Raw genomic sequence first — 25,296 nt, forward strand, 5'->3', positions numbered from 1 at the left:
TAAATTCACATAGACCCATTGGTGTGGTGAATGCCGTCTTTTCCTTATCTCTCTCAGCCACAGGGACTTGCCAATACCCGCTTGTTAAGTCTAAGGTGGAAAAATAATTAGCAGATTTCAAAGCAGTTAAGGACTCTTCTATCCTAGGCAAGGGGTAGGCGTCTTTATGGGTGATGTTATTAATCTTCCGGTAGTCTACGCACATTCTCATGGTTCCGTCCTTTTTTTTGACAATCACTAGAGGGGCCGCCCAGGGGCTACAGCTGTCTCTTATTACCCCGGCCTGTTTCATTTCCCTCAGCATATCTTTTGCACATTGATAGTGAGCGGGCGGTATGGGTCTATATCTTTCTTTTATTGGGGGATGGTCACCTGTGGGGATTGTGTGTTCTACCCCTTCTATCCGTCCGAAGTCCAATGGGTGTTTACTGAAGACTTGTTCATATTCCGTCACTAGCCTATACACCCCTTGTTTTTGATGGGTAGGTGTTGAATTTATGCCCACGTGTAGCTGTTGGCACCAATCCTCCATTTCTCCATCTGAGCCATTGCCTTCCACCTGACAGGTTGGTTCTAAGGGCTCAATGGTTGTGATGGCATTGTTGTCAACAGTATATAGCTTTGCCATTGTAGCATACCTTGGCAAAGTGACCTCTTCCTCTCCACAGTTCAAAAGTCGTACCGGCACTCGTCCCCGGTGTACCTCGACTATCCCTCGTGCTGTGAGTATAGTGGGCCTGCTGTTGGTGTACACTGGTTCTATTAAGGCTTGATAATCTCGTCCCTTAGTACCAATGGCTGCTCTACACCATACCAGCATTTCTGTTTTTGGTGGGATTACAATAGACGTTGGATCACTTACCCTCACACTGCCGATTTCTCCACCTGCAACTTCTACCTGTTGCCTTAACATCAATACTTTTATTTCCCTCCGGAGAACTCTCTGCTGGCAGGATTGGGCAGTTTCAGCAATTTGCTGTAAGACAGAAATGACTTCGGAAAAGCAGTTCTCTAACACATTCATTCCTATCAATACAGTTGGTTCACAGTTCCGCCGGTCAACATCAACAACAATTATACCCTGTTTCTTCAGTTCTACTTTACCAATCTTTATGGTCATCTCCCTGAATCCTAGTTTCGGTACCAACTTACCATTACTGGCCCATATATCTAGTTCAACATCAGAGGGCCCTTTATCAATATCTGCATCAGCCCAGTACCTCTTATAAAGGATATACGGTATAGATGAAATCTGGGAACCTGTGTCCAGCAAAGCGTTGAGGGGAATTCCGTCCAGCACGATAGGGATAATGGGTCGTCCTCCGATGTACCTGTCGTGCCAGGGTGTTGGGCCTTGAAAGTTCATTCCTGTGAAGCGGCCCGCATTCCCAGGGGATTCCCGTTTAAATCACAATCTCGTGCAAAGTGGCCCGGCTGCTGGCAACGGCGGCAAATGGGCTGTCCATCCGGTTGGTAGCGGTCGCGGGGTCGTCCTCTCCATGTCGGGTATCTCCGGGGTCTCATCCATGGAACATCCTCTCTACAGTTTGCCAACTCCATCTTGTGTCCTCTCATCTCCTGCATGGTTTTAGCCATTGAAGCAACAACATCAGCTAAAGAGTCAAGCTTTTGTTGAAGAGCCTCATTAGTACTGGGCCCCAGGGGCTTAGCAATGGCCCCAGACATAGCTGATGTCACTGGCACTCCCTGTTGTTGAGGTGCCTCTGCCATGGGTTGCGCAGGATCCTGATCCCGAGGTGCCTCTGCCAGCTGGAGACGTATAGCGCTCTCCTTTAATTGGGCAAATGTCAATTCAGGGTTCTTAAAAACAAGCATGCTCACATGCCCCCGGTGAGAAGGGGTGTAGAGTCCCTCAATAAATTGATCTCTTAGCAGTTTATCCGCTCCGGTGTTAAAAATGGGTTCAGCCAGTGTAAGTGATTTAAGGGCTTCCTGCAGGTTTAAGGCAAAGTCTCTCACGCCCTCATTAGCTTTTTGTTTGCAACTAAAGAATCGTATTTTAGCTTTGCTGCTGGCCGTGGTTTCAAATGTAGCTTTTAATCCAGCAAATATGCGTTCAACAGTGCCTTTTAGATCAGCTGCCCATGCTGTGACTTCTCGCTTAGCATGGCCACTTAACTGCATCATCAGGAGACTAACACGCTGAACTTCACCCACAGGGAACATGTCAAAATGGGCCAGCATCTTTTCTCTGAAATCGTCAAGGGTATTAGGCTCACCTTCATACATTGGAAGCCATGGGCCACCCGGGGTATATGGCATCAGCACCGGCATGATGGGCGCCACTCCTTGCACCGCTGCGCTGCCGGACTCTCTATTGACACTCTGTCTTTCAGCTGCATTAGCGTTCCCGAGTGCTGCGGCGTCTCCGTGCTGCGACATACTGTGCCCCCTTAGTTAATCCGGACCCTTCCGGTCCTCCGCTTCCGTCGGGATAGTGTAGATTCGTTCCGCTGTGCAGCAGGATCGATTTTCCCCTTGCTCTGATGTCAGAGCGCTCAGCTTGGTGCCGCCCACAATGACACGTCCCCTGCTGCTCCCACCCACCGCGCTCTGTAATGGCGGATTCTGAAGTTTTTCAGTTAGACTGGGGCTCAGGTGATGGCGTAGCTCAATTAACAGTCTCGTGCCTAACGGTTATGAAGTGATTACCTCAGGGGATGGCGGCCATCTTTACTCCATTATAACCAATGGGGAAAAGTCACTTTCAATAGTTTTCAATGGGGAATGGATTTTTCTTTAATAAAGTCGATTTTCAAGATTTTTCATCCCAGTTTTCACAGTTTTGGGCTCCAATCACGGCACACAATACCCGGTATACGGGCTGGCTAGATCCTGTTCGTGACGCCAATTGTGACGCCCGGGAGACCGGGATACCCAGCACCGGACCAATGGAGTCTGTCTCTTGAGGGGGATGTCACGGGTGGCTTGACCCGGTGCTGTGGCCTCAGGCAATGCACAGTGTAAGGGGTATCATGAGGGGACAGGCACTTACTTGATCAGCAGCAGGTTCTCCCAGCGGTGACGATCTCGATCCTGGATAGATGGCTATTGTCCAAATGAAAGACTGAGGCACTGAAACGTTTAACCAGTTTACTTTAACATAAAAGGATTTACAACCAGTCCTGTCACCGGAGTCTGTATGGGAACTCTGAGTTACTTTGACCCTGCCGGGGTCTTCGCCTCTTATTGTGCGCAATTTCTGTGTGGCCCTGCTGCTGTATGTGAACTGGCTGCCGGCCCAATCTGTCCCCTCCGGGTCCTGGTTCGACGGGCAACCCGAGTCCTTTTATCGGTTTACCCCCTCTGGGAGTACCGCTGAACTCTGTGTCTGTTGCTGCATCCGACCCTAGTGAAGCTGATATCACCTCACGTTTTTCCGGTTGCTGTATTATATATAATGAATACAGCCACGGATCCGGTATCCGTCTTTGCGCCTGTTCTGGGTAGTGATTAATGCTACCCGGTTCTCACAATGTCCTTTTTCTCTATCCCTCTTCTCCTCAGGCCGGTGATTTAGGCCTGGTAACAGTCACAGGGCTGTTAGAGATTCAACTGTATGACCTCTCACTTTCAGCTCCTTAGCCCAACTGCCATTTCTTCTCTCAGACCAGAATGGATTAAGGGGAGTTTCTGGAGCTCCCCCTTCTGGCCGGAGGTGGTAGTGCAGTTTTGCTATCTTAATATTTGTGTTTAGTGTCAGTAACTATTTTTGTGGCAAATACCCCTAGGGGTGCCACATAAGCAAACGGCTTCAAGCTGATATTAACCCTGCTGTTCTGTTCGGTCTGGGGAGACCTATTTTGAACTTTGGTATTTTTTGGGGTGTTCAAGATGCGGTTCTGAAACTTGTGGTTGATTGACTTAAATGAGGATGGGTCGGTCGGCCACGGGTTTCAGAGCCGCATCTTGAATATTTTAAAGAATATTGAAGTTCAAAGTCGGTCATTTTTGACCAACAGAACAGCAGGGTTAACCTGGAAACCTTTATGGCTATTAGCTCCTTCCCACAGTATTAACAACAACCCTCAGCTTTCCCTCTGCTGGTTATTAAAATTACGCGGGAGCCCACGCAAATTTTTTGTACTTTTTTTTTAAATTAACTGTTGCTGTCTGGTTACACTCTATGTACGTTCTGTAACAATCCATGTTTGGATCTGTGGCAGATCTGGTTTTCCTCTCATTAAAACCTTTTTTCCTTTTTGGTCATTGGAGATTAATGCAGTTTCCCCCCCGATGGCTATTAGGGCACATCCTTAGGAGAGTGCAGGAGGTGTCCATTTCCCCGTTCCCTATCGCAGGGCCCACCTTTGTTACTGTGTCCCCGGTGTTCCCTTGTGAGTCTCACCAAGGAGTGTAACGTGCTGCGTGGTGAGGTGGTGCAGGAGCTGCAGCAATTGTTGGGGTTCTGAGTCTCGGCTCAGGTACAGGCTGAACCAGAACCCAAGATATCTCTCCCTGACAAGTTCTCTGGAGGGAGAGATACATTTTTTTTTTTTAAGGAAGCCTGCAAGTTATACCCCAGGCTCCGCCCTAATTCATCAGGGACTGAGGAACAACGGGTGGGAATCATCATTTCCCTTCTTAAAGGTGATCCCCAATCCTGGGCCTTCTCCCTGCCGACCGGATCACCATCCCTACGGTCGGTGTATGGTGATCCTGATGGCGTCTCCCTGGCAGAATCCCGACTCCGTAAGATCAAGCAGGGGGGCCAGCCGGCTGAGGAGTACTGTTTAGAGTTTGGGAGGAGGGCCACAGACACAGTGGAATGACCCTGCCCTTAGGAACCATTTTGTTCAAGGTCTGTCCCCTAGGTTGCAAGATACTCTGGTGCAGTACGCCGCTCCCAGGTCGTTGGAGGCAGCCATGTCCCTTGCCATCCGGGTGGATAGACGCTTGAGGGAGAGGCATACACCAAATGTGCCCCCTGTAATCCTTGCTAGGGAGGAGGACACACCTGGGCAGGCGGATGAATCCATGCAGGTGGGAGGAGTTGGTTCCCAGAATGGGTTGCCTGTGGTTCGCCATGGAGTGGGGGCATGTTTTTACTGTGGGCAGACCGGTTATTTTATCAATGTCTGCCCAGCGTGTGCGAAAGTACCTGCACCATGTAAAGAGCCGCTTCCCCCTGGTCATATGGAGGGAGACGACCCGGGTGTATATATTTCCTGCATTTTCTCGTCTCACTGTACCTTACCTGCTGAGGTGGTTGTTGGTGGGGTAACTGAGAATATTACTGATTTACTGAGATAATGACTTTTGGGTTTTCATTGGCTGTAAGCCATAATCATCAATATTAACAGAAATAAACACTTGAAATAGATCACTATATTTGTAATGACTCTATATAATATATGAGTTTCACTTTTTGCATTGAAGAACTGAACTAAATTAACTTCTTGAGGATATTCTAATTTTGTGAGAAGCACTTGTACTTGCATCTCTCTTTAATATGGAACCCTACAAAATGTGTTACACATTTCTTCTTCTGTTTGTGCTGAAAAAAATGTGATGAGAGAGATATTTTACATGCATATTCCTGCCTCATTTAGATGACATTTTTCACACTCCCCAAAAAATAGTCTGAGTTTTGTTAAGGTTTTTGATCTGAGTTTGGTCAGTGTCAGCTTTTACCATCAGTATTTCATCAGGGATTTTCAGCGATGAAAATAAAGAAATAAAAGACAAAGCTTCACCTATTCCTTGCAATGTTAATCACGGACAGTACACGGCTTATACACTGATGCCATTCGTGTGCTCTCAGTGATTATCACAGACCCATAGAATCGTATGGGTTATTTTTCTCTGTCAAACTAATCAAAAACGGACACGTCTTTGTAATTGTTTTGCGCATACACGGTCTGCAAAAGAACACAGACATGTGAGTAGCATCATAGACTTTGATAGGTATGTGTGCTATCTGTGAAAAACTAATGTCTGAATGAGGCCTTAGGAAGAATCAATTCTTGGTAAATGTAATGACTTTTACTTGTTTGCTTCCACCTTATTTGAAGATCATATAAAAACCTGCTGTGTCTGTATTTTATAATCTCTAAGCACCTCTGGTCCTACGACCTTGAAGTTCTACTCACCGACCTCTACTGTGTGCTGCTCATGTCAGGTGTATTACTGACCAGATTAACAAAAATCTCGTCAAACCTGGAGAGCAGCCAGTTGTCCTGAGCCTGATCTGTTTAATCCCGAGACCCACGTGGCTTCTATTCTTCTTACAGACAATATTTCTGTGAATTTGCAGCTGCACATTGTTAGGCTCAAGGTACAGACCAAAAGTTTGGACACACCTTCTCATTTAAAGATTTTTCTGTATTTTCATGACTGAAAATTGTACATTCACACTGAAGGCATCAAAACTGTGAATTAACACATGTGGAATCATATACTTAACAAAAAAGTGTGAAACAACTTAAATTATGTCTTATATTCTAGGTTCTTCAAAGTAGCCACCTTTTGCTTTGATGACTGCTTTGCACACTCTTGCCATTCTCTTGATGAGCTTCAAGAGGTAGTCACCGGGAATGGTTTTCACTTTACAGGTGTGCCCTGTCAGGTTTAATAAGTGGGATTTCTTGCCTTATAAATGGTGTTGGGACCATCAGTTGTGTTGTGCAGAAGTCTGGTGGATACACAGCTGATAGTACTACTGAATAGACTGTTAGAATTTGTATTATGGCAAGAAAGAAGCAGCTAAGAAAAACAAGTGGCCATCATTCCTTTAAGAAATGAAGGTCAGTCAGTCTGAATAATTGGGCAAACTTTGAAAGTGTCCCCAAGTGCAGTAGCAAAAACCATGAAGCACTACAAAGAAACTGGCTCAAATGAGGACCGCCCTAGGAAAGGAAGACCAAGAGTCACCTCTGCTTCTGAAGATAAGTTTATCCAAGTCACCAGCCTCAGAAATCACAGGTTAACAGCAGCTCAGCTTAGATTAGAGACCAGGTCAATGTCACACAGAGTTCTAGCAGCAGACACAGCTCTACAACAACTGTTAAGAGGAGACTATGTGCAGCAGGCCTTCATGGTAAAATAGCTGCTTGGAAACCACTGCTACGGAGAGGCAACAAGCAGAAGAGACTTTTTTGGGCTAAAGAACACAAGGAATGGACATTAGACCAGTGGAAATCTGTGATTTGGTCTGATGAGTCCATATTTGAGATCTTTGATTCCAACCACCGTGTCTTTGTGCGATGCAGAAAAGGTGAACGGATGGACTCTACATGCCTGGTTCCCACCGTGATGGTGTGGGGGTGCTTTGCGGGTGACACTGTTGGGGATTTATTCAAAATTGAAGGCATACTGAACCAGCATGGCTACCACAGCATCTTGCAGCGGCATGCTATTCCATCCGGTTTGCGTTTAGTTGGATCATCATTTATTTTTCAACAGGACAATGACCCCAAACACACCTCCACAGTCACCAGACCTGAACCCAATCGAGATAGTTTGGGGTGAGCTGGACCGCAGAGTGAAGGCAAAAGGGCCAACAAGTGCTAAGCATCTCTGGGAACTCCTTCAAGATTGTTGAAAGACCATTCCCGGTGACTACCTCTTGAAGCTCATCAAGAGAATGCCAAGAGTGTGCAAAGCCGTCATCAAAGCAAAAGTTGGCTACTTTGAAGAACCTAGAATATAAGACATAATTTCAGTTGTTTCACTTTTTTGTGTAGTATATAATTCCACATGTGTTAATTCATAGTTTTGATGCCTTCAGTGTGAATTTACAATTTTCACAGTCATGAAAATACAGAAAAATCTTTAAATGAGAAGGTGTGTCCAAACTGTAGGTCTGTACTGTATGTAGTGGCTGAAAAAATAATACAGGCATCTGCCTAAAAAAATAGTTTGTTATATCATAGCAACAGTATAAAGAATGAGCAAGCATGCAATATATTGAATAAAAATAACTGATTTTGAGGCAATTTTTGCTGTAAAATCTAATGAGACTTATCATACTCATGGCAAAACAGAATTGTGACATTGTCAGTAAGCTTTGTGGTCAACCCACATGTTGCCACCATAACTGCCCTCCATACCTACTCAGTGGCATAATGTGAGGTTGGTAGCACCTAGAACAAGGCAAAAATTGTGCCCCCCCTATTCCATTATTAATGCCCCCTGAATACACCCATAAAAAGTAATAATGCTCCATAAGTGATCTCTCCCAAAGTAATAATGCCACCTTTGTGACACCCCCACAAAAAAATAAAGTCTGAATTCACCTAATCCAAGAGATCAACACCTCGTTACTTCTGCACATAGAGCGGGCTAGCATCCATGGAGCAACGCAGTGTTGCCTACCACTTGCTGGGGTACTGACAAGTTGGAGGCCACAAACCCACCCAGCCTCTGCCCTACAGGGTGGAGAGTGGTGGACCTATGGCTCCCTGCTCTACCACTGGATCTAAATGTACTGGCATGATATTCAAAGTGGTGGTCACCTGGAGAATCAGGCATGTCCACTGCTTCAGATATTCAGTGCTAATGGCATTACTTCTCGTTTCTTTTGAAATTTTGCATCCAGAGCATCTGTCCTTGTGGCCTTCCCTCCCTTCACCACATCACCATATCTACTTTAACCTTTGTATTCTTGGAGAGAACATGTCATATCTTTCCTTGCCGTTTTGCACAACATGTTCTGGAATGTGTGGAGGAATTAAGCAGCATATATCAAATTCTCCTACAGTTGCCACCAGAGGGAAAGATAGGCATTCCATGGTGCTTATTGATTTAAGACCTGTCTGTGACATAACTGGGTCCTACAGGCAAAAATACACCTTGTAGCACTCTATTCTCCCTAATTAATGGAGAAATTTTGGGTGGATTAAACTAGGTGGATCTGTTACTAAATTTCACGATAAAAATTACATACATTATTAAAGATCTCTTAGACCTGATGAAACTCTATTCTATCCAGTTATGTCCAACCCTTGGATACGCTGATACTCCGAAGATCAGTTCTCACCATTCTTGACTGTTTTCCATGGCTTCTTTCCATTGCCTGATTTTCATTTCCATGTTATTCTTGATGGTGTCCAGCCAACGGGACGGGATCCTGTTTCTTTTTCCAATTTACTATTCCAAATAGTATATCATTTTCTAATGAAGTTGCCCTAATCACATGTTCTGAGGGATGTTATTCTGGATTATCTCTATGAGAATAACTGTTTAACTCCATATCAGCATGGGTTTATGAGAAATCGCTCCTGTCAAACCAATCTAATCAGTTTTTATGAAGAGGTAAGCTATAGGCTGGACCACGGTGAGTCATTGGACGTGGTATATCTCGATTTTTCCAAAGCGTTTGATACAGTGCCGCACAAGAGGTTGGTACACAAAATGAGAATGCTTGGTCTGGGGGAAAATGTGTGTAAATGGGTTAGTAACTGGCTTAGTGATAGAAAGCAGAGGGTGGTTATAAATGGTATAGTCTCTAACTGGGTCGCTGTGACCAGTGGGGTACCGCAGGGGTCGGTATTGGGACCTCTTCTCTTCAACATATTCATTAATGATCTGGTAGAAGGTTTACACAGTAAAATATCGATATTTGCAGATGATACAAAACTATGTAAAGCAGTTAATACAAGAGAAGATAGTATTCTGCTACAGATGGATCTGGATAAGTTGGTAACTTGGGCTGAAAGGTGGCAGATGAGGTTTAACAATGATAAATGTAAGGTTATACACATGGGAAGAAGAAATCAATATCACCATTACACACTGAATGGGAAACCACTGGGTAAATCTGACAGGGAGAAGGACTTGGGGATCCTAGTTAATGATAAACTTACCTGGAGCAGCCAGTGCCAGGCAGCAGCTGCCAAGGCAAACAGGATCATGGGGTGCATTAAAAGAGGTCTGGATACACATGATGAGAGCATTATACTGCCTCTGTACAAATCCCTAGTTAGACCGCACATGGAGTACTGTGTCCAGTTTTGGGCACCGGTGCTCAGGAAGGATATAATGGAACTAGAGAGAGTACAAAGGAGGGCAACAAAATTAATAAAGGGGATGGGAGAACTACAATACCCAGATAGATTAGCGAAATTAGGATTATTTAGTCTAGAAAAAAGACGACTGAGGGGCGATCTAATAACCATGTATAAGTATATAAGGGGACAATACAAATATCTCGCTGAGGATCTGTTTATACCAAGGAAGGTGACGGGCACAAGGGGGCATTCTTTGCGTCTGGAGGAGAGAAGGTTTTTCCACCAACATAGAAGAGGATTCTTTACTGTTAGGGCAGTGAGAATCTGGAATTGCTTGCCTGAGGAGGTGGTGATGGCGAACTCAGTCGAGGGGTTCAAGAGAGGCCTGGATGTCTTCCTGGAGCAGAACAATATTGTATCATACAATTATTAGGTTCTGTAGAAGGACGTAGATCTGGGGATTTATTATGATGGAATATAGGCTGAACTGGATGGACAAATGTCTTTTTTCGGCCTTACTAACTATGTTACTATGTTACTATGTTACATGTCCAAAATAGGTCAATTTCTGTTTGGTGCCTTCCAACAATCTTTGTTGGTGATTATAGCTTCCCATGAGATTCATAGAAGTTTTCCCACCACAGTTTAACAGCATCAATTTTTCTTGTCTGCTTTTTTGAGTCTCCACGTTTTACAGCCATATATCAGAATTGGGAACACAATTGCAGTGTGCCTTCGTTCAAAAGTTAATGAGACTTCCATATTTGGTCCATGTTCACCATGGCTTTTTGCCTCAGTGCTAATCAACACTCAATCTCTGCTGCAGAACTAGCACTGTGATTAATGAGGGACCCAAGAAAATTGGGTTATCGACCACTTCTATGTCTTCATTGTAAATCATTATATGGAGTTCCTTATTGATGGTAGTCATGTTTTTGGTCTCCTTGATATTCATGCAAAGTCCCATCTTCTCGCTTTCTTCTTTCTGCTTCAGAATCAGCGTCTTCAGGTCCTTCTCACTCTCTGCCAGCAGGGTTGTATCATCTGTATATCTCAGGTTGCTGATGGTTCTTTCCCCTATGTTCATTGCAACACTCAAATCATATATTCCCAACTTCCTCGTGAATCCTTCTGAATAGAGATTGAAAAGAAAAGGACCAAATATACATTGTTGTCTCGTCCCTTTTCTTATCACACAACCAGTCTGTATCTCAATATCTGGTTCACACTGCATCTTCTTGATGGTTATAGAAACCTAATCAGGTACACCAGCCCCCCTATTTCACTCAGTGCTTCCCGAAGCTTATCTTGCTCAACAGTCAAAAGCTTTGGTATCATCAATAAAGCACAGGTAGAGTGGTGTTGTGAATTCTGTGGTCGAGCTCCCTCCTGTGGTCATGAGTGGTACTTCGGCTGGTTCTGTCTATGGGCTTCCTCTGGTGGATGTGAGTTGGGCTGCGGCTTCTGAGTTTCCTTCCTCAGGTGACGAGGTTAAGTCGTTAGGTGCTGCTCTATTTAACTCCACCTAGTTCTTTGTTCCTGGCCTCCAGTCTATGTTCCAGTGTTGGTCTTGCTTTCTCCTGGATCGTTCTTGTGGCCTGTCTGCCCTGCATAAGCTAAGTTCTGCTTGTGTTACTTTTGTTTGCTATTTTTTCTGTCCAGCTTGCTATATTGGTTTTTCTTGCTTGCTGGAAGCTCTGAGACGCAGAGGGAGCGCCTCCGTACCGTTAGTCGGTGCGGAGGGTCTTTTTGCCCCCTCTGCGTGGTTGTTTGTAGGTTTTTGTGCTGACCGCAAAGCTATCTTTCCTATCCTCGGTCTATTCAGTAAGTCGGGCCTCACTTTGCTAAAATCTATTTCATCTCTGTGTTTGTATTTTCATCTTAACTCACAGTCATTATATGTGGGGGGCTGCCTTTTCCTTTGGGGAATTTCTCTGAGGCAAGGTAGGCTTATTTTTCTATCTTCAGGGCTAGCTAGTTTCTCAGGCTGTGCCCGAGGTGCCTAGGTCTGGTCAGCAGCGCTCCACGGCTACCTTTAGTGTGGTATGATAGGATTAGGGATTGCGGTCTGCAGAGTTCCCACGTCTCAGAGCTCGTCCTATGTGATTAGCAACTATCAGGTCATTTTCTGTGCTCGTAACCACCATGTCCATTGTGGTTCTGAATCACCTGTTCATAACAGTACTGGAGGCCCAAAGTACTAATGCTTCTCAATAGAGGGAAAAGAGAAGTTCTGAGACCATTTTTTTCTTCTTTGCACTGTGTTTTGTCTTTCTTTTCCCCTTTACATCAGAGTGGTTCAGAACACAGGTGTACACATGGACATTCAAGGTCTGACCTCTTTGATGGATAATCTCGCTATAAGTGTACAGAACATTCAAGATTTAGTGGTTCGGAATCCTATGTTAGAACCTAAAATTCCTATTCCTGAGTTATTTTCTGGAGATAGAGCTAAGTTTCTGAATTTCAAACATAATTGTAAACTATTTCTGGCTTTGAAACCCCGCTCCTCTGGTGACCCAGTTCAACAAGTTAAGATCATTATTTCTTTATTACGTGGCGACCCTCAAGACTGGGCATTTTCCCTTGCGCCAGGAGATCCTGCATTATGTGATATTGATGCGTTTTTTCTGGCGCTCGGGTTGCTTTATGATGAACCTAATTCAGTGGATCAGGCAGAGAAAATCTTGCTGGCTCTGTGTCAGGGTCAGGATGAGGTAGAGATATATTGTCAGAAATTTAGGAAGTGGTCTGTGCTCACTCAATGGAATGAATGTGCTCTGGCAGCAATTTTCAGAAAGGGTCTCTCTGAAGCCCTCAAGGATGTCATGGTGGGATTTCCTATGCCTGCTGGTCTGAATGAGTCTATGTTTTTGGCCATTCAGATCGATCGACGCTTGCGTGAGCGTAAAACTGTGCACCATTTGGCGGTATTACCTGAGCATAAACCTGAGCCTATGCAGTGCGATAGGACTTTGACCAGAGCTGAACGGCAAGAACACAGACGTCAGAATGGGCTGTGTTTTTACTGTGGTGATTCCACTCATGCTATCTCCGATTGTCCTAAGCGCACTAAGTGGTTCGCTACGTCTGCCACCATTGGTACGGTACAGTCGAAATTTCTTTTGTCCGTTACTTTGATCTGCTCTTTGTCATCCTATTCTGTCATGGCATTTGTGGATTCAGGCGCTGCCCTGAATTTGATGGACTTGGAGTATGCTAGGCGCTGTGGGTTTTTCTTGGAGCCCTTGCAGTATCCTATTCCATTGAGAGGAATTGATGCTACGCCTTTGGCCAAGAATAAGCCTCAGTACTGGACCCAGCTGACCATGTGCATGGCTCCTGCGCATCAGGAGGATATTCGCTTTTTGGTGTTGCATAATCTGCATGATGTGGTCATGTTGGGGTTGCCATGGCTACAAGTCCATAACCCAGTATTGGATTGGAAATCAATGTCTGTGTCCAGCTGGGGTTGTCAGGGGGTACATGGTGATGTTCCATTTCTGTCTATTTCATCATCCACCCCTTCTGAGGTCCCAGAGTTCTTGTCGGATTACTGGGATGTATTTGATGAGCCCAAGTCCAGTGCCCTACCTCCGCATAGGGATTGTGATTGTGCTATCGATTTGATTCCTGGTAGTAAGTTTCCTAAAGGTCGACTGTTTAATTTGTCTGTGCCTGAGCACGCCGCTATGCGGAGTTACGTAAAGGAATCCTTGGAGAAGGGTCATATTCGCCCGTCGTCGTCGCCATTGGGAGCAGGGTTCTTTTTTGTGGCCAAGAAGGATGGTTCGCTGAGACCTTGTATTGATTACCGCCTCCTAAATAAAATCACGGTCAAATTTCAGTACCCCTTGCCGCTGCTGTCTGATTTGTTTGCTCGGATTAAGGGGGCTAGTTGGTTCACCAAGATAGATCTTCGTGGTGCGTATAATCTTGTGCGTATTAAACAGGGCGATGAATGGAAAACAGCATTTAATACGCCCGAGGGCCATTTTGAGTACCTGGTTATGCCATTCGGGCTTTCTAATGCTCCATCGGTGTTTCAGTCCTTTATGCATGACATCTTCCGAGAGTACCTGGATAAATTCCTGATTGTATACTTGGATGATATTTTGGTCTTCTCGGATGATTGGGAGTCTCACGTGAAGCAGGTCAGAATGGTGTTCCAGGTCCTGCGTGCGAATTCTTTGTTTGTGAAGGGGTCAAAGTGTCTCTTTGGTGTTCAGAAGGTTTCGTTTTTGGGTTTCATTTTTTCCCCTTGTACTATCGAGATGGACCCTGTTAAAGTTCAGGCCATTTATGATTGGACTCAGCCGACATCTCTGAAGAGTCTGCAAAAGTTCCTGGGCTTTGCTAATTTTTATCGTCGCTTCATCAATAATTTTTCTAGTATTGCTAAACCGTTGACTGATTTAACCAAGAAGGGTGCTGATGTGGTCAATTGGTCTTCTGCTGCTGTGGAAGCTTTTCAAGAGTTGAAGCGTCGTTTTTCTTCTGCCCCTGTGTTGTGCCAACCAGATGTTTCGCTCCCGTTCCAGGTCGAGGTTGATGCTTCTGAGATTGGAGCAGGGGCTGTTTTGTCGCAAAGAAGTTCTGATGGCTCGGTGATGAAACCATGCGCCTTCTTTTCCAGGAAGTTTTCGCCTGCTGAGCGTAATTATGATGTTGGCAATCGAGAGTTGCTGGCCATGAAGTGGGCATTCGAGGAGTGGCGTCATTGGCTTGAAGGAGCTAAGCATCGCGTGGTGGTCTTGACTGATCACAAGAACTTGACTTATCTCGAGTCTGCCAAACGGTTGAATCCTAGACAGGCTCGTTGGTCGCTGTTTTTCTCCCGTTTTGACTTTGTGGTTTCGTACCTTCCGGGCTCTAAAAATGTGAAGGCGGATGCCCTGTCTAGGAGTTTTGTGCCCGACTCTCCGGGTTTGTCTGAGCCGGCGGGTATTCTCAAAGAGGGGGTAATTTTGTCTGCCATCTCCCCTGATTTGCGGCGGGTGCTGCAAAAATTTCAGGCTAATAGACCTGACCGTTGCCCAGCGGAGAAACTGTTTGTCCCTGATAAATGGACGAGTAGAGTTATCTCTGAGGTTCATTGTTCGGTGTTGGCTGGTCATCCTGGAATCTTTGGTACTAGAGATTTGGTGGCTAGATCCTTTTGGTGGCCGTCTCTGTCACGGGATGTGCGTTCGTTTGTGCAGTCCTGTGGGATTTGTACTCGGGCTAAGCCCTGCTGTTCTCGTGCCAGTGGGTTGCTTTTGCCCTTGCCAGTCCCGAAGAGGCCATGGACACATATCTCTATGGATTTTATTTCGGATCTCCCAGTCTCTCAAAAAATGTCGGCCATTTGGGTTGTTTGTGATCGCTTCTCTAAGATGGTCCATTTGGTACCCTTGTCTAAATTGCCTTCCTCCTCTGATTTGGTGCCATTGTTCTTCCAGCATGTGGTTAGTTTGCATGGCATTCCGGAGAACATCGTTTCTGACAGAGGTTCCCAGTTTGTTTCGAGGTTTTGGCGAGCCTTTTGTGCTAGGATGGGCATTGATTTGTCTTTTTCCTCGGCTTTCCATCCTCAGACAAATGGCCAAACTGAACGAACCAATCAGACCTTGGAGACATATCTGAGATGTTTTGTTTCTGCCGATCAGGATGATTGGGTGTCCTTTTTGCCTTTGGCTGAGTTCGCCCTTAATAATCTGGCCAGCTCGGCTACTTTGGTTTCGCCGTTTTTCTGCAATTCTGGTTTCCATCCTCGTTTCTCTTCAGGGCAGGTTGAGTCTTCTGACTGTCCTGGTGTGGATACTGTGGTGAATAGGTTGCAGCAGATTTGGACTCATGTGGTGGACAATTTGACATTGTCTCAGGAGAAGGCTCAACGTTTCGCTAACCGCAGGCGCTGTGTGGGTCCCCGACTTCGTGTTGGGGATTTGGTTTGGTTGTCATCTCGTTATATTCCTATGAAAGTTTCCTCTCCTAAGTTTAAGCCTCGTTTCATTGGTCCGTATAGGATTTCTGAGGTTCTTAATCCTGTGTCTTTTCGTTTGACCCTTCCAGCTTCTTTTTCCATCCATAACGTATTCCATAGGTCATTGTTGCGGAGATACGTGGCTCCTGTGGTTCCATCCGTTGATCCTCCTGCCCCGGTTTTGGTTGAGGGGGAGTTGGAGTATATAGTGGAGAAGATTTTGGATTCTCGTATTTCGAGACGGAAACTCCAGTACCTGGTTAAGTGGAAGGGTTATGGTCAGGAAGATAATTCCTGGGTCTTTGCCTCTGATGTTCATGCGGCCGATCTGGTTCGTGCCTTTCATTTGGCTCATCCTGGTCGGCCTGGGGGCTCTGGTGAGGGTTTGGTGACCCCTCCTCAAGGGGGGGTACTGTTGTGAATTCTGTGGTCGAGCTCCCTCCTGTGGTCATGAGTGGTACTTCGGCTGGTTCTGTCTATGGGCTTCCTCTGGTGGATGTGAGTGGGGCTGCGGCTTCTGAGTTTCCTTCCTCAGGTGACGAGGTTAAGTCGTTAGGTGCTGCTCTATTTAACTCCACCTAGTTCTTTGTTCCTGGCCTCCAGTCTATGTTCCAGTGTTGGTCTTGCTTTCTCCTGGATCGTTCTTGTGGCCTGTCTGCCCTGCATAAGCTAAGTTCTGCTTGTGTTACTTTTGTTTGCTATTTTTTCTGTCCAGCTTGCTATATTGGTTTTTCTTGCTTGCTGGAAGCTCTGAGACGCAGAGGGAGCGCCTCAGTACCGTTAGTCGGTGCGGAGGGTCTTTTTGCCCCCTCTGCGTGGTTGTTTGTAGGTTTTTGTGCTGACCGCAAAGCTATCTTTCCTATCCTCGGTCTATTCAGTAAGTCGGGCCTCACTTTGCTAAAATCTATTTCATCTCTGTGTTTGTATTTTCATCTTAACTCACAGTCATTATATGTGGGGGGCTGCCTTTTCCTTTGGGGAATTTCTCTGAGGCAAGGTAGGCTTATTTTTCTATCTTCAGGGCTAGCTAGTTTCTCAGGCTGTGCCCGAGGTGCCTAGGTCTGGTCAGGAGCGCTCCACGGCTACCTTTAGTGTGGTATGATAGGATTAGGGATTGCGGTCTGCAGAGTTCCCACGTCTCAGAGCTCGTCCTATGTGATTAGCAACTATCAGGTCATTTTCTGTGCTCGTAACCACCAGGTCCATTGTGGTTCTGAATCACCTGTTCATAACAGAGTGGTACTCTTGGTACTCTTTCTTCTTTTTCTATGAACCACCTAAGAATTGTGTTGTGATTATTGTTCCCTCTGTCATTATGGAGTCCAGCTTGGTGATCAATAAGTTCTCTATCAAGGATTTTGCCCAAGGACTTTGGAATGATGTTCCGAACCACCTTGCTGATGTGGGAGATCAGGGCAATTGTTCTCTTTGGCACAGTCCCTGGCGTTGCTTTTCTTCAGCAGTTGAATGATCTTTTCTCGTCATTTGTCCTTGTGCAGATTCTCTGGATCTTCTAGCATAGTGCTGCTTTTGAGACTGGTTTGAGCATCTCTACAGCGATATCATCACTGCCAGGTGCTTTATTGTTTGGAAGCTGCCTCGGCATTTAATCCACTTTACTTGCCAATAAATATGATTTTCATTCCTATTGGTCTCCCTGCTCCTCATGATAGTCAGTGCTGTCAAAGTCATATATTTCTTGTAAGTTTTCCATCTCTACTTGATGTCTAGGTGGTCGCTGATTTAATTCCCATTACGATCATTGATGGTTATTTGTCATGCTAAGAATGGCTTCACCTGTTTCACCATGGAAAATAATTCTCTGGCCCTTATTATAGACTTCTTAAAGGTTCATTCATCGGGTATTCAGAAAGTTGTTCTTGTCTTTCCGGCTTCTCTTTGGACATCAATATTAGGTTACCTCACATTGTACAATGTGCTCTCACTTGGCCTCTCTCTTTTTACTAGGGATCTAGAGGGTGATTCAGCTAATAAATTCCCACCATGTATTGGCTTCTTTTATGGAATATACTATTCAGCAGTTTCAGTTATAGTTGCTTTGATCTTTTCCACAATTTGTCTAAGCCCCTTTCTACTGCCTGAGCACTTCCACTCGCATGGATCATATTGATATGAAACTTCCTTTGCATGTCTGCATGCTTCATCTTGCATAGTCTGACCCTGATTTTGGCTGCAAGGTGTTGATGATCAGACTAAGTCTGCTCCTGGCCATGTTTTTGCAGAGAAAATTGATCTGTTCCTTTTTTGCTGGTGAGGATGAGGATATCCACGTGCTTTGCTTTGGCTGAGTGAAGATTAGAAGGTGTTGGTGATTCTTAGCTCATTCTCATGATACAACTGCACAAAGTGCTCACCAGCTTCTTTCCTCTCTCCTAATCCATGTCTGCCGACCACTCCTGCATCCTGTCTTTCTTCAACTTTGGCATTGAACTTGCCCACAATGTAGATGATATCCTTCTTTGGAATCATGCGGAGTGCCTGGGCCTATAGGTCCTTAATGTCCTGCTCTGACATATCTGCCGTTGGTGCAGACTTGGATCCTTTTGTTGGCCACATTAGCAACTCCCTTTCTCCTTAATGTGTTATTGCTTGAGTACTAAATACAGTTCATTGACTTTCAGGTTTACAATTTTTTTTTTCCATTTTCCTCTTGATAATGTCCATCTTTCCAGTGTTCATCCCAGTCAGCTTCCACATTCCAATGGAATATTGTTTTTTTTTTGCAGCTTAGGTAGCCCTTTTCATCAGGGACTATATTCACAATTGGGCCTCCATGTAGGTTTCTCCCTCTTGAAATTATCCATGTCCTGATTATTTTGTATGTACCTTCGCTCTTGAATGATGCTGTCCAGCCTGGGGTAACAATTGTTAAACAACATACTGTATTTGAAGCATATGGATTATGATCCATAGTTTCATGGTAAAGATTTTATGCAGTCGCTCACGAGGTCTTTCCTTATTCCGTAGTACTTAGCCATACGACATCTGCAGTTGATATGTCATGTGTTGCCACTCTTCCGGTACTTTGAACCGGCTATGGAAAAACCCAGAATTGTCACTGGAAGGCAAGATCACCAAGACAGAATCTGACCTATTTTTCAAATGCAATGAGGGCAAATTCTTTAGAAAATAAGATGATTAACTCATAAGTACAAGTGTACTCAGCTGCTGCCTCCCAGCCTGAATCTTAGCTGCAGCTTCTACATAGTAGTATGAGATCTCAGCAGGGTGGAGGGACACTGAGGAACTGTCAATCAAGCTAGTAGGGGGTAGATGGAGGTAAAGTTTCATAAAAGATTAGACAGACATTTCAACATGGATTTTCAAGGAAAATACTACATTGTTATTAGTTCTGAGAGATCTATTTATTACTGTATGTAGGTTGTAATCTGATGACAGAGCCTCTTGTTTTGTTCTTTATAGAGAATTTTTGATGCATTGCAGATATATAAAAAATGTAATCACTAATTTTATACTTTATTTTGCATTGCTCTACATTTTAATGAGATTCAGTTACCCTAAAATACTGCTGCTGTAAAGTTTTGAGGGACATTTAAGATTTTTTTTTTAGAAAAACATGTACCGATTCCATTCTGATATGCTGAATTTTTATTTGAGAACACAGTTAATGACTTATGTTGATGGTGTGTGGTATATATGTATTGACTATATTGTATGTGGCAGACATTGCTGCTTTAGGTTTGTGTGTCATCAAGTGCCTTGTCCCCCATTCATAATTTCACTACATGGTACAGTACATATAAATAAAAATCAGTCTGCCGTCTGGCTATTCTTCTAGGCACTTATTTCTTAACTAAAGTCAGACTCATTTGGTTGGTGTGATCCAATGTAGATGCTCATTTTTTTAACAATATATAAACTGCACTCCCATGCTCAGTACCACCCTAGGCTGCTGCCCACTCTGCCTGCTCCTTGTCCTGCTCCTCTGGTATGCCACTTCCTATAGGAAACTTCACCTTTTGCTGCAGATATGACTAAGGAGTGATAGCTTCTGTGCTTTGTATATATAATATGTATGCAGCAGGGGCAAATATATCACTAAAAACAGTTTCTATGGACTATGTAGTCATTACGCTAGAGCTAGGACAGCTGCTTGTGTTGGATGGGTAGTATTGGTACTTTTATGCACGGAAAAAGTGCAAGAGTTGCCTGTAGGGTGAAGTTCATGTGTGCACTGAATGAGTGAACAGTAAGTACATTTTCTCCTTTCCAGCAAAATTTAAAGACAAAGCTGAAATCATGAACAACATGGCCAAGGCCAAGGTAGAAACAGAGGGGAAAAAATGTCTGAAAAACAAAGGTGAGAAAAGTAGGCTCAGATGCTGTTCATCTTCCTGACACTGGATTGATCATGTCATGGCTGTACACCCCTTGCCCAGTTTATAGAAGTAGTTCAATAGAGGCATGGGTATAGATCTAGCCCAAATCTTTAAAGCAGCAGTATTAGATGCACTAATCTCCAATCCCGCTATGTAAGATGTGTAAGTGTTGGATGTCTATATAGAGGTCTAGTCCAGAATTTTGCTTTCTGGTGTCTTTGCGATATCCTATTGAGCGATGGACAGACAGTTAGTTGTTTTCCTACACAGTTATTAAAATGAGTATGTAATATAACATTTATCTTGTTTTTTTTAGGGAACGTTAAGTAATGAAATGGATAGGTGTGCTATATATGGAGTCTGTCTCTTAGGCACCTCTTGTTAGATGTATTCAGCATGGTTTGTTTTGGTTGGGTCTTACAGGATTACTAACACTGGTGAATGGGCAGGATTTATTGCTTACGATGAGCGGCTAACTAACCAATGGGAACTATTGAGCTTCTGTATGTCAAGATTTCGCAAAAGAAAAGTATAGGGGGGGAGTCATTTCATGAGCAGAAATGTGAGAACGACAGCCTATCGGTTCTCTAAGGTTTTGTCACTTATGATTTTTAAACTGTATCCTTGCTAATATTGCAGGTTCATTCATGGGTATTGATAGCTGAACTAAAAGAAATTAGCTGCCTAAAGGGACTGTCTACTAATTTGAAATAGTTAATTTAATAGGCACAAAAAAATACCCACCTGCCGGATTACTGATGCTCTTCTGTATTGCTGCCAGTTACCCTCATTTGTTTTCTGGCCACCTCTTATGCTTGGGACTATCTGGTGACAGCTTAAGCCAAACGGTGACTTCTGGATGAAGTGGACACCGGACCTGAGGAGTGAAAATCATTTTGCTCATCTCATGACCCACTAATGACATAGACAGAACAGGGCCTCTGTGTAGGGACAGCGTATGGGCATTTTGCAGTCCAATAGCTCATAATATTGTACAATTCCAAGTGCTTGGTTGCACCAGTAGTATGTCTGCCCAAATCATGACTGCTGCAGTGGTCACATGATGCCCCGCTGGCACAGGAAGCCAGGAAACTGACAGGAGCAGCAGCCAGATGGGGGAGCATTGGGGGTCTGGTAGATGGTTTTTCTATTTTTACACCTCGTTGGGCATTTCCAAAAGTAGTGGACAACTCCTTTAAAGACCATTTCTTCTTGTGTCCTACATTCCCTGATATTCCCTGCTTGGCTTGCATCATACAGCCACTTGTAATAGGGGCAATATCCATCATTCCTGTGAGGAAGATGATACAGAATACTGAGAGAAATATACATGAAGCTAGATATAGGTATATAGCTTGTAATTAGTATTACTGCCTGAGCTTCTGGACAAGACATACAGTACAGGCCAAAAGTTTGGACACACCTCATTTAAAGATTTTTCTGTATTTTCATGACTATGAAAATTGTACATTCACACTGAAGGCATCAAGACTATGAATTAACACATGTGGCATTATATACTTAACAAAAAAGTGTGAAACAACTGAAAATATGTCTTATATTCTAGGTTCTTCAAAGTAGCTACCTTTTGCTTTGATGACTGCTTTGCAGACTCTTGGCATTCTCTTGATGAGCTTCAAGAGGTAGTCACCGGGAATGGTTTTCACTTCACAGGTGTGCCCTGTCAGGTTTAATAAGTGGAATTTCTTGCCTTATAAATGGGGTTGGGACCATCAGTTGTGTTGTGCAGAAGTCTGGTGGATAAACAGTTGATAGTCCTACTGAATAGACTGTTAGAACTTGTATTATGGCAAGAAAAAAGCAGCTAAGTAAAGAAAAACGAGTGGCCATCATTCCTTTAAGAAATGAAGGTCAGTCAGTCCAAAAAATTGGGCAAACTTTCAAAGTGTCCCCAAGTGCAGTGGCAAAAACCATCAAGCGCTACAAAGAAACTGGCTCACATGAGGACCGCCCCAGGAAAGGAAGACCAAGATTCACCTCTGCTTCTGAGGATAAGTTTATCCGAGTCACCAGCCTCAGAAATCACAGGTTAACAGCAGCTCAGATTAGAGACCAGGTCAATGCCACACAGAGTTCTAGCAGCAGACACATCTCTACAACAACTGTTAAGAGGAGACTTTGTGCAGCAGGCCTTGATGGTAAAATAGCTGCTAGGAAACCACTGGTACGGACAGGCAACAAGAAAAGACTTGTTTGGGCTAAAGAACACAAGGAATGGACATTAGACCAATGGAAATCTGTGCTTTGGTCTGATGAGTCCAAATTTGAGATCTTTGGTTCCAACCACCATGTCTTTGTGCGACGCAGAAAAGGTAAACGGATGGACTCTACATGCCTGGTTCCCACCGTGAAGCATGGAGGAGGAGGTGTCATAGTGTGGGAATGCTTTACTGGTGACACGGTTGGGGATTTATTCAAAATTGAAGGCATACTGAACCAGCATGGCTACCACAGCATCTTGCGGCGGCATGCTATTCCATCTGGTTTGCGTTTAGTTGGACCATCATTTATTTTTCAACAGGACAATGACCTCAAACACACCTCCGGGCTGTGTAAGGGCTATCTGACCAAGAAGGAGTGTGATGGGGTGCTACGCCAGATGACCAGGCCTCCACAGTCACCAGACCTGTACCCAATCGAGATGGTTTGGGGTGAGCTGGACCGCAGAGTGAAGGCAAAAGGGCCAACAAGTGCTAAGCATCTCTGGGAACTCCTTCAAGGTTGTTGGAAGACCATTCCCGGTGACTACCTCTTGAAGCTCATCAAGAGAATGCCAAGAGTGTGCAAAGCAGTCATCAAAGCAAAAGGTGGCTACTTTGAAGAACCTAGAATATAAGACATAATTTCAGTTGTTTCACACTTTTTTGTTAAGTATATAATTCCACATTTGTTAATTCATAGTTTTGATGCCTTCAGTGTGAATGCACAATTTTCATAGTTATGAAAATACAGAAAAATCTTTAAATGAGGTGTGTCCAAACTTTAGGTCTGTACTGTACATAGTGACATGCATGAGTAATACCATACAATCCTACTAGTCATAACAGAGTCTTACGTAGAAGACTAGACATTTATTATTCACAATGGATAGTTTAATTATGACATAGTATTAGCAACTAGTGAACACAACTCCACATCGCCAGCACAGCGTTTTATTTAATTCTATTTTCTTTGCAGATGACAAAGATGAAGGTGGTGATGTCCCCAACAGTGTGAATGTACAGGTGACTCCCGCCACTGGGTCTGAGCCCTCCAAGGTTGGGGAGTATGAAGGAGCAGACAAGGATGATTCTCAGGTAAGTCAATTCACAGGGGTGGACTTACCATAAAAGCAACGGCACACGGGCTCAGTAGGTAAAGAACCCACTACTATTCTTAAAGGCGGCTTCCAACCATCTATTTATTGTTCTTATACCTGCGCACTATGCTGTGTCTCCCTTATGCATCCATATTACCAGTTTACCCTCCACATCTCATACAGACATAGAAATTCATGTATGTAAAATACCAGCTCTTTTGTAAACTGCAGTCCAGTTTTCTAAATGAATGGCACCTTATGTACCACCCCTCACGCCCTGCAGTTGGCATAACATAGTGTATTAATATTACCAGAAAAGATACCGGCTCGTAGAGAATAGCCAAAGATTTGTAAAACCTTGTTTTAGTTATTATGCTAACTTACATAGATCATTTTCCACAGTGCTTTACAGACATCACTGTCCCCATTGGGGCTCACAATCTAAATTCCCTATCAGTATGTCTTTGTAGTGTGGGAGGAAACTGGAGAACCCGATGGAAACCCACGCAAACACAGGGAGAACATACAAACTCTTTACGGATGTTGTCCTGGGGGGGGATTTGAAACCAGGACATGAGAGCTGAAAAGCAACACTACTAACTACTGAGCCACCATTCTGCCCTAGTATCATGCAATATCATGACATGTGTCATTCTGCGACCTCATGACATATAGGCGGTCTAGTAATTAGAAATGTTCTTCAGAATGTTGGCAGTCAAGTGCTGGCCTTGATCCACATCCACTACAGCCCCAGCTGGCAGCCAGTCGGCACTATGACTCTTTTTGCTCCTTCCTACCACATCTTGAAGCTCAGCAGGAATTTTTCCTACCAAGATTTTAATGAGGCAGGTCAATTACAAAGATCAAACACCAAAATATACTGAGAGCAATGGAAGAGATGGCTAATAAAATAAATCTGTCCATGACCCAAGGGATTGTGGAGACCCTGACTGTCCCTCTAAATAAAAGGAAACCTCTTGAACTACCAGGGATTCACATTAACCTATGTGCAGACCTCTGACCATTTAGCTTATCTATAGTTTTCTAAAATGTAAACTATTTTACAGTTCTTTTTTTGTGGACAGGACCCCAAAGCTGGAGTGTTCAGTAAAGGTGAGATGTAACACATACATAGGGGTGAAGTCCTTCTCTACGGACATTGGTGGCGACCATGCTGACTATTCTTATAATTCCTTATTGTTTTATAGGGATCTGCTTTATTATTGGGAATACAACTCTGCATTTTGTTACAGGGAAATCATTGTATTTTCCAGAGTAGGGAACCGTTCCCCAGAACACTAGCTACTTGCTAGCTGCTTTCTACTAATCATTATGAGCTGGAAGGAAACAAACATAGAAAGCATTCAGAAACACGACCCAGAAAAATGTTTTTGTATTTCCATGCAAGTCTTTGTGGTGATCAGATCATTGTATACAGTGTACAGCAAACATTCATACTTGGAAAGTAAGAAAAAGTTGTCAGTTAATACTATGTTGATGACCTCTTGATAGGATACTGTATCAATCGACAGCAGACACCCCTACAGATTAGCTATTATTTGCTCTGGTGGTGGCTGCATGTAAACACATTGAATTGAGCAAAGTGCAACTCCATTCGATGTGTAGTGTCTGCTGCCGGGTGCTGCAGATTAGTCGCTATTCAAACAAACAGGAGCTGTT

At 44.1% G+C, this 25,296-nt stretch overlaps 1 protein-coding gene across 2 annotated transcripts in view; it reads left to right on the plus strand.

Moving 5' to 3' along the window:
• Window positions 1–25,296, plus strand: part of SLC24A1 (solute carrier family 24 member 1) — a 175,540-nt gene that overhangs the window by 110,063 nt on the left and 40,181 nt on the right. Inside the window, exons 5-6 of one of the 2 annotated variants that reach the window (XM_069766375.1) lie at window positions 20,192–20,278; window positions 23,496–23,614. In XM_069766375.1, coding sequence (XP_069622476.1) covers window positions 20,192–20,278; window positions 23,496–23,614 — 206 coding nt within the window. The remainder of the gene's footprint in view (window positions 1–20,191; window positions 20,279–23,495; window positions 23,615–25,296) is intronic. The other variant, XM_069766376.1, reaches the window with a different exon arrangement.

Source organism: Ranitomeya imitator, chromosome 4 (genome assembly GCF_032444005.1).
Source record: "Ranitomeya imitator isolate aRanImi1 chromosome 4, aRanImi1.pri, whole genome shotgun sequence".
In the NCBI taxonomy this organism is placed as follows: domain Eukaryota; kingdom Metazoa; phylum Chordata; class Amphibia; order Anura; family Dendrobatidae; genus Ranitomeya; species Ranitomeya imitator.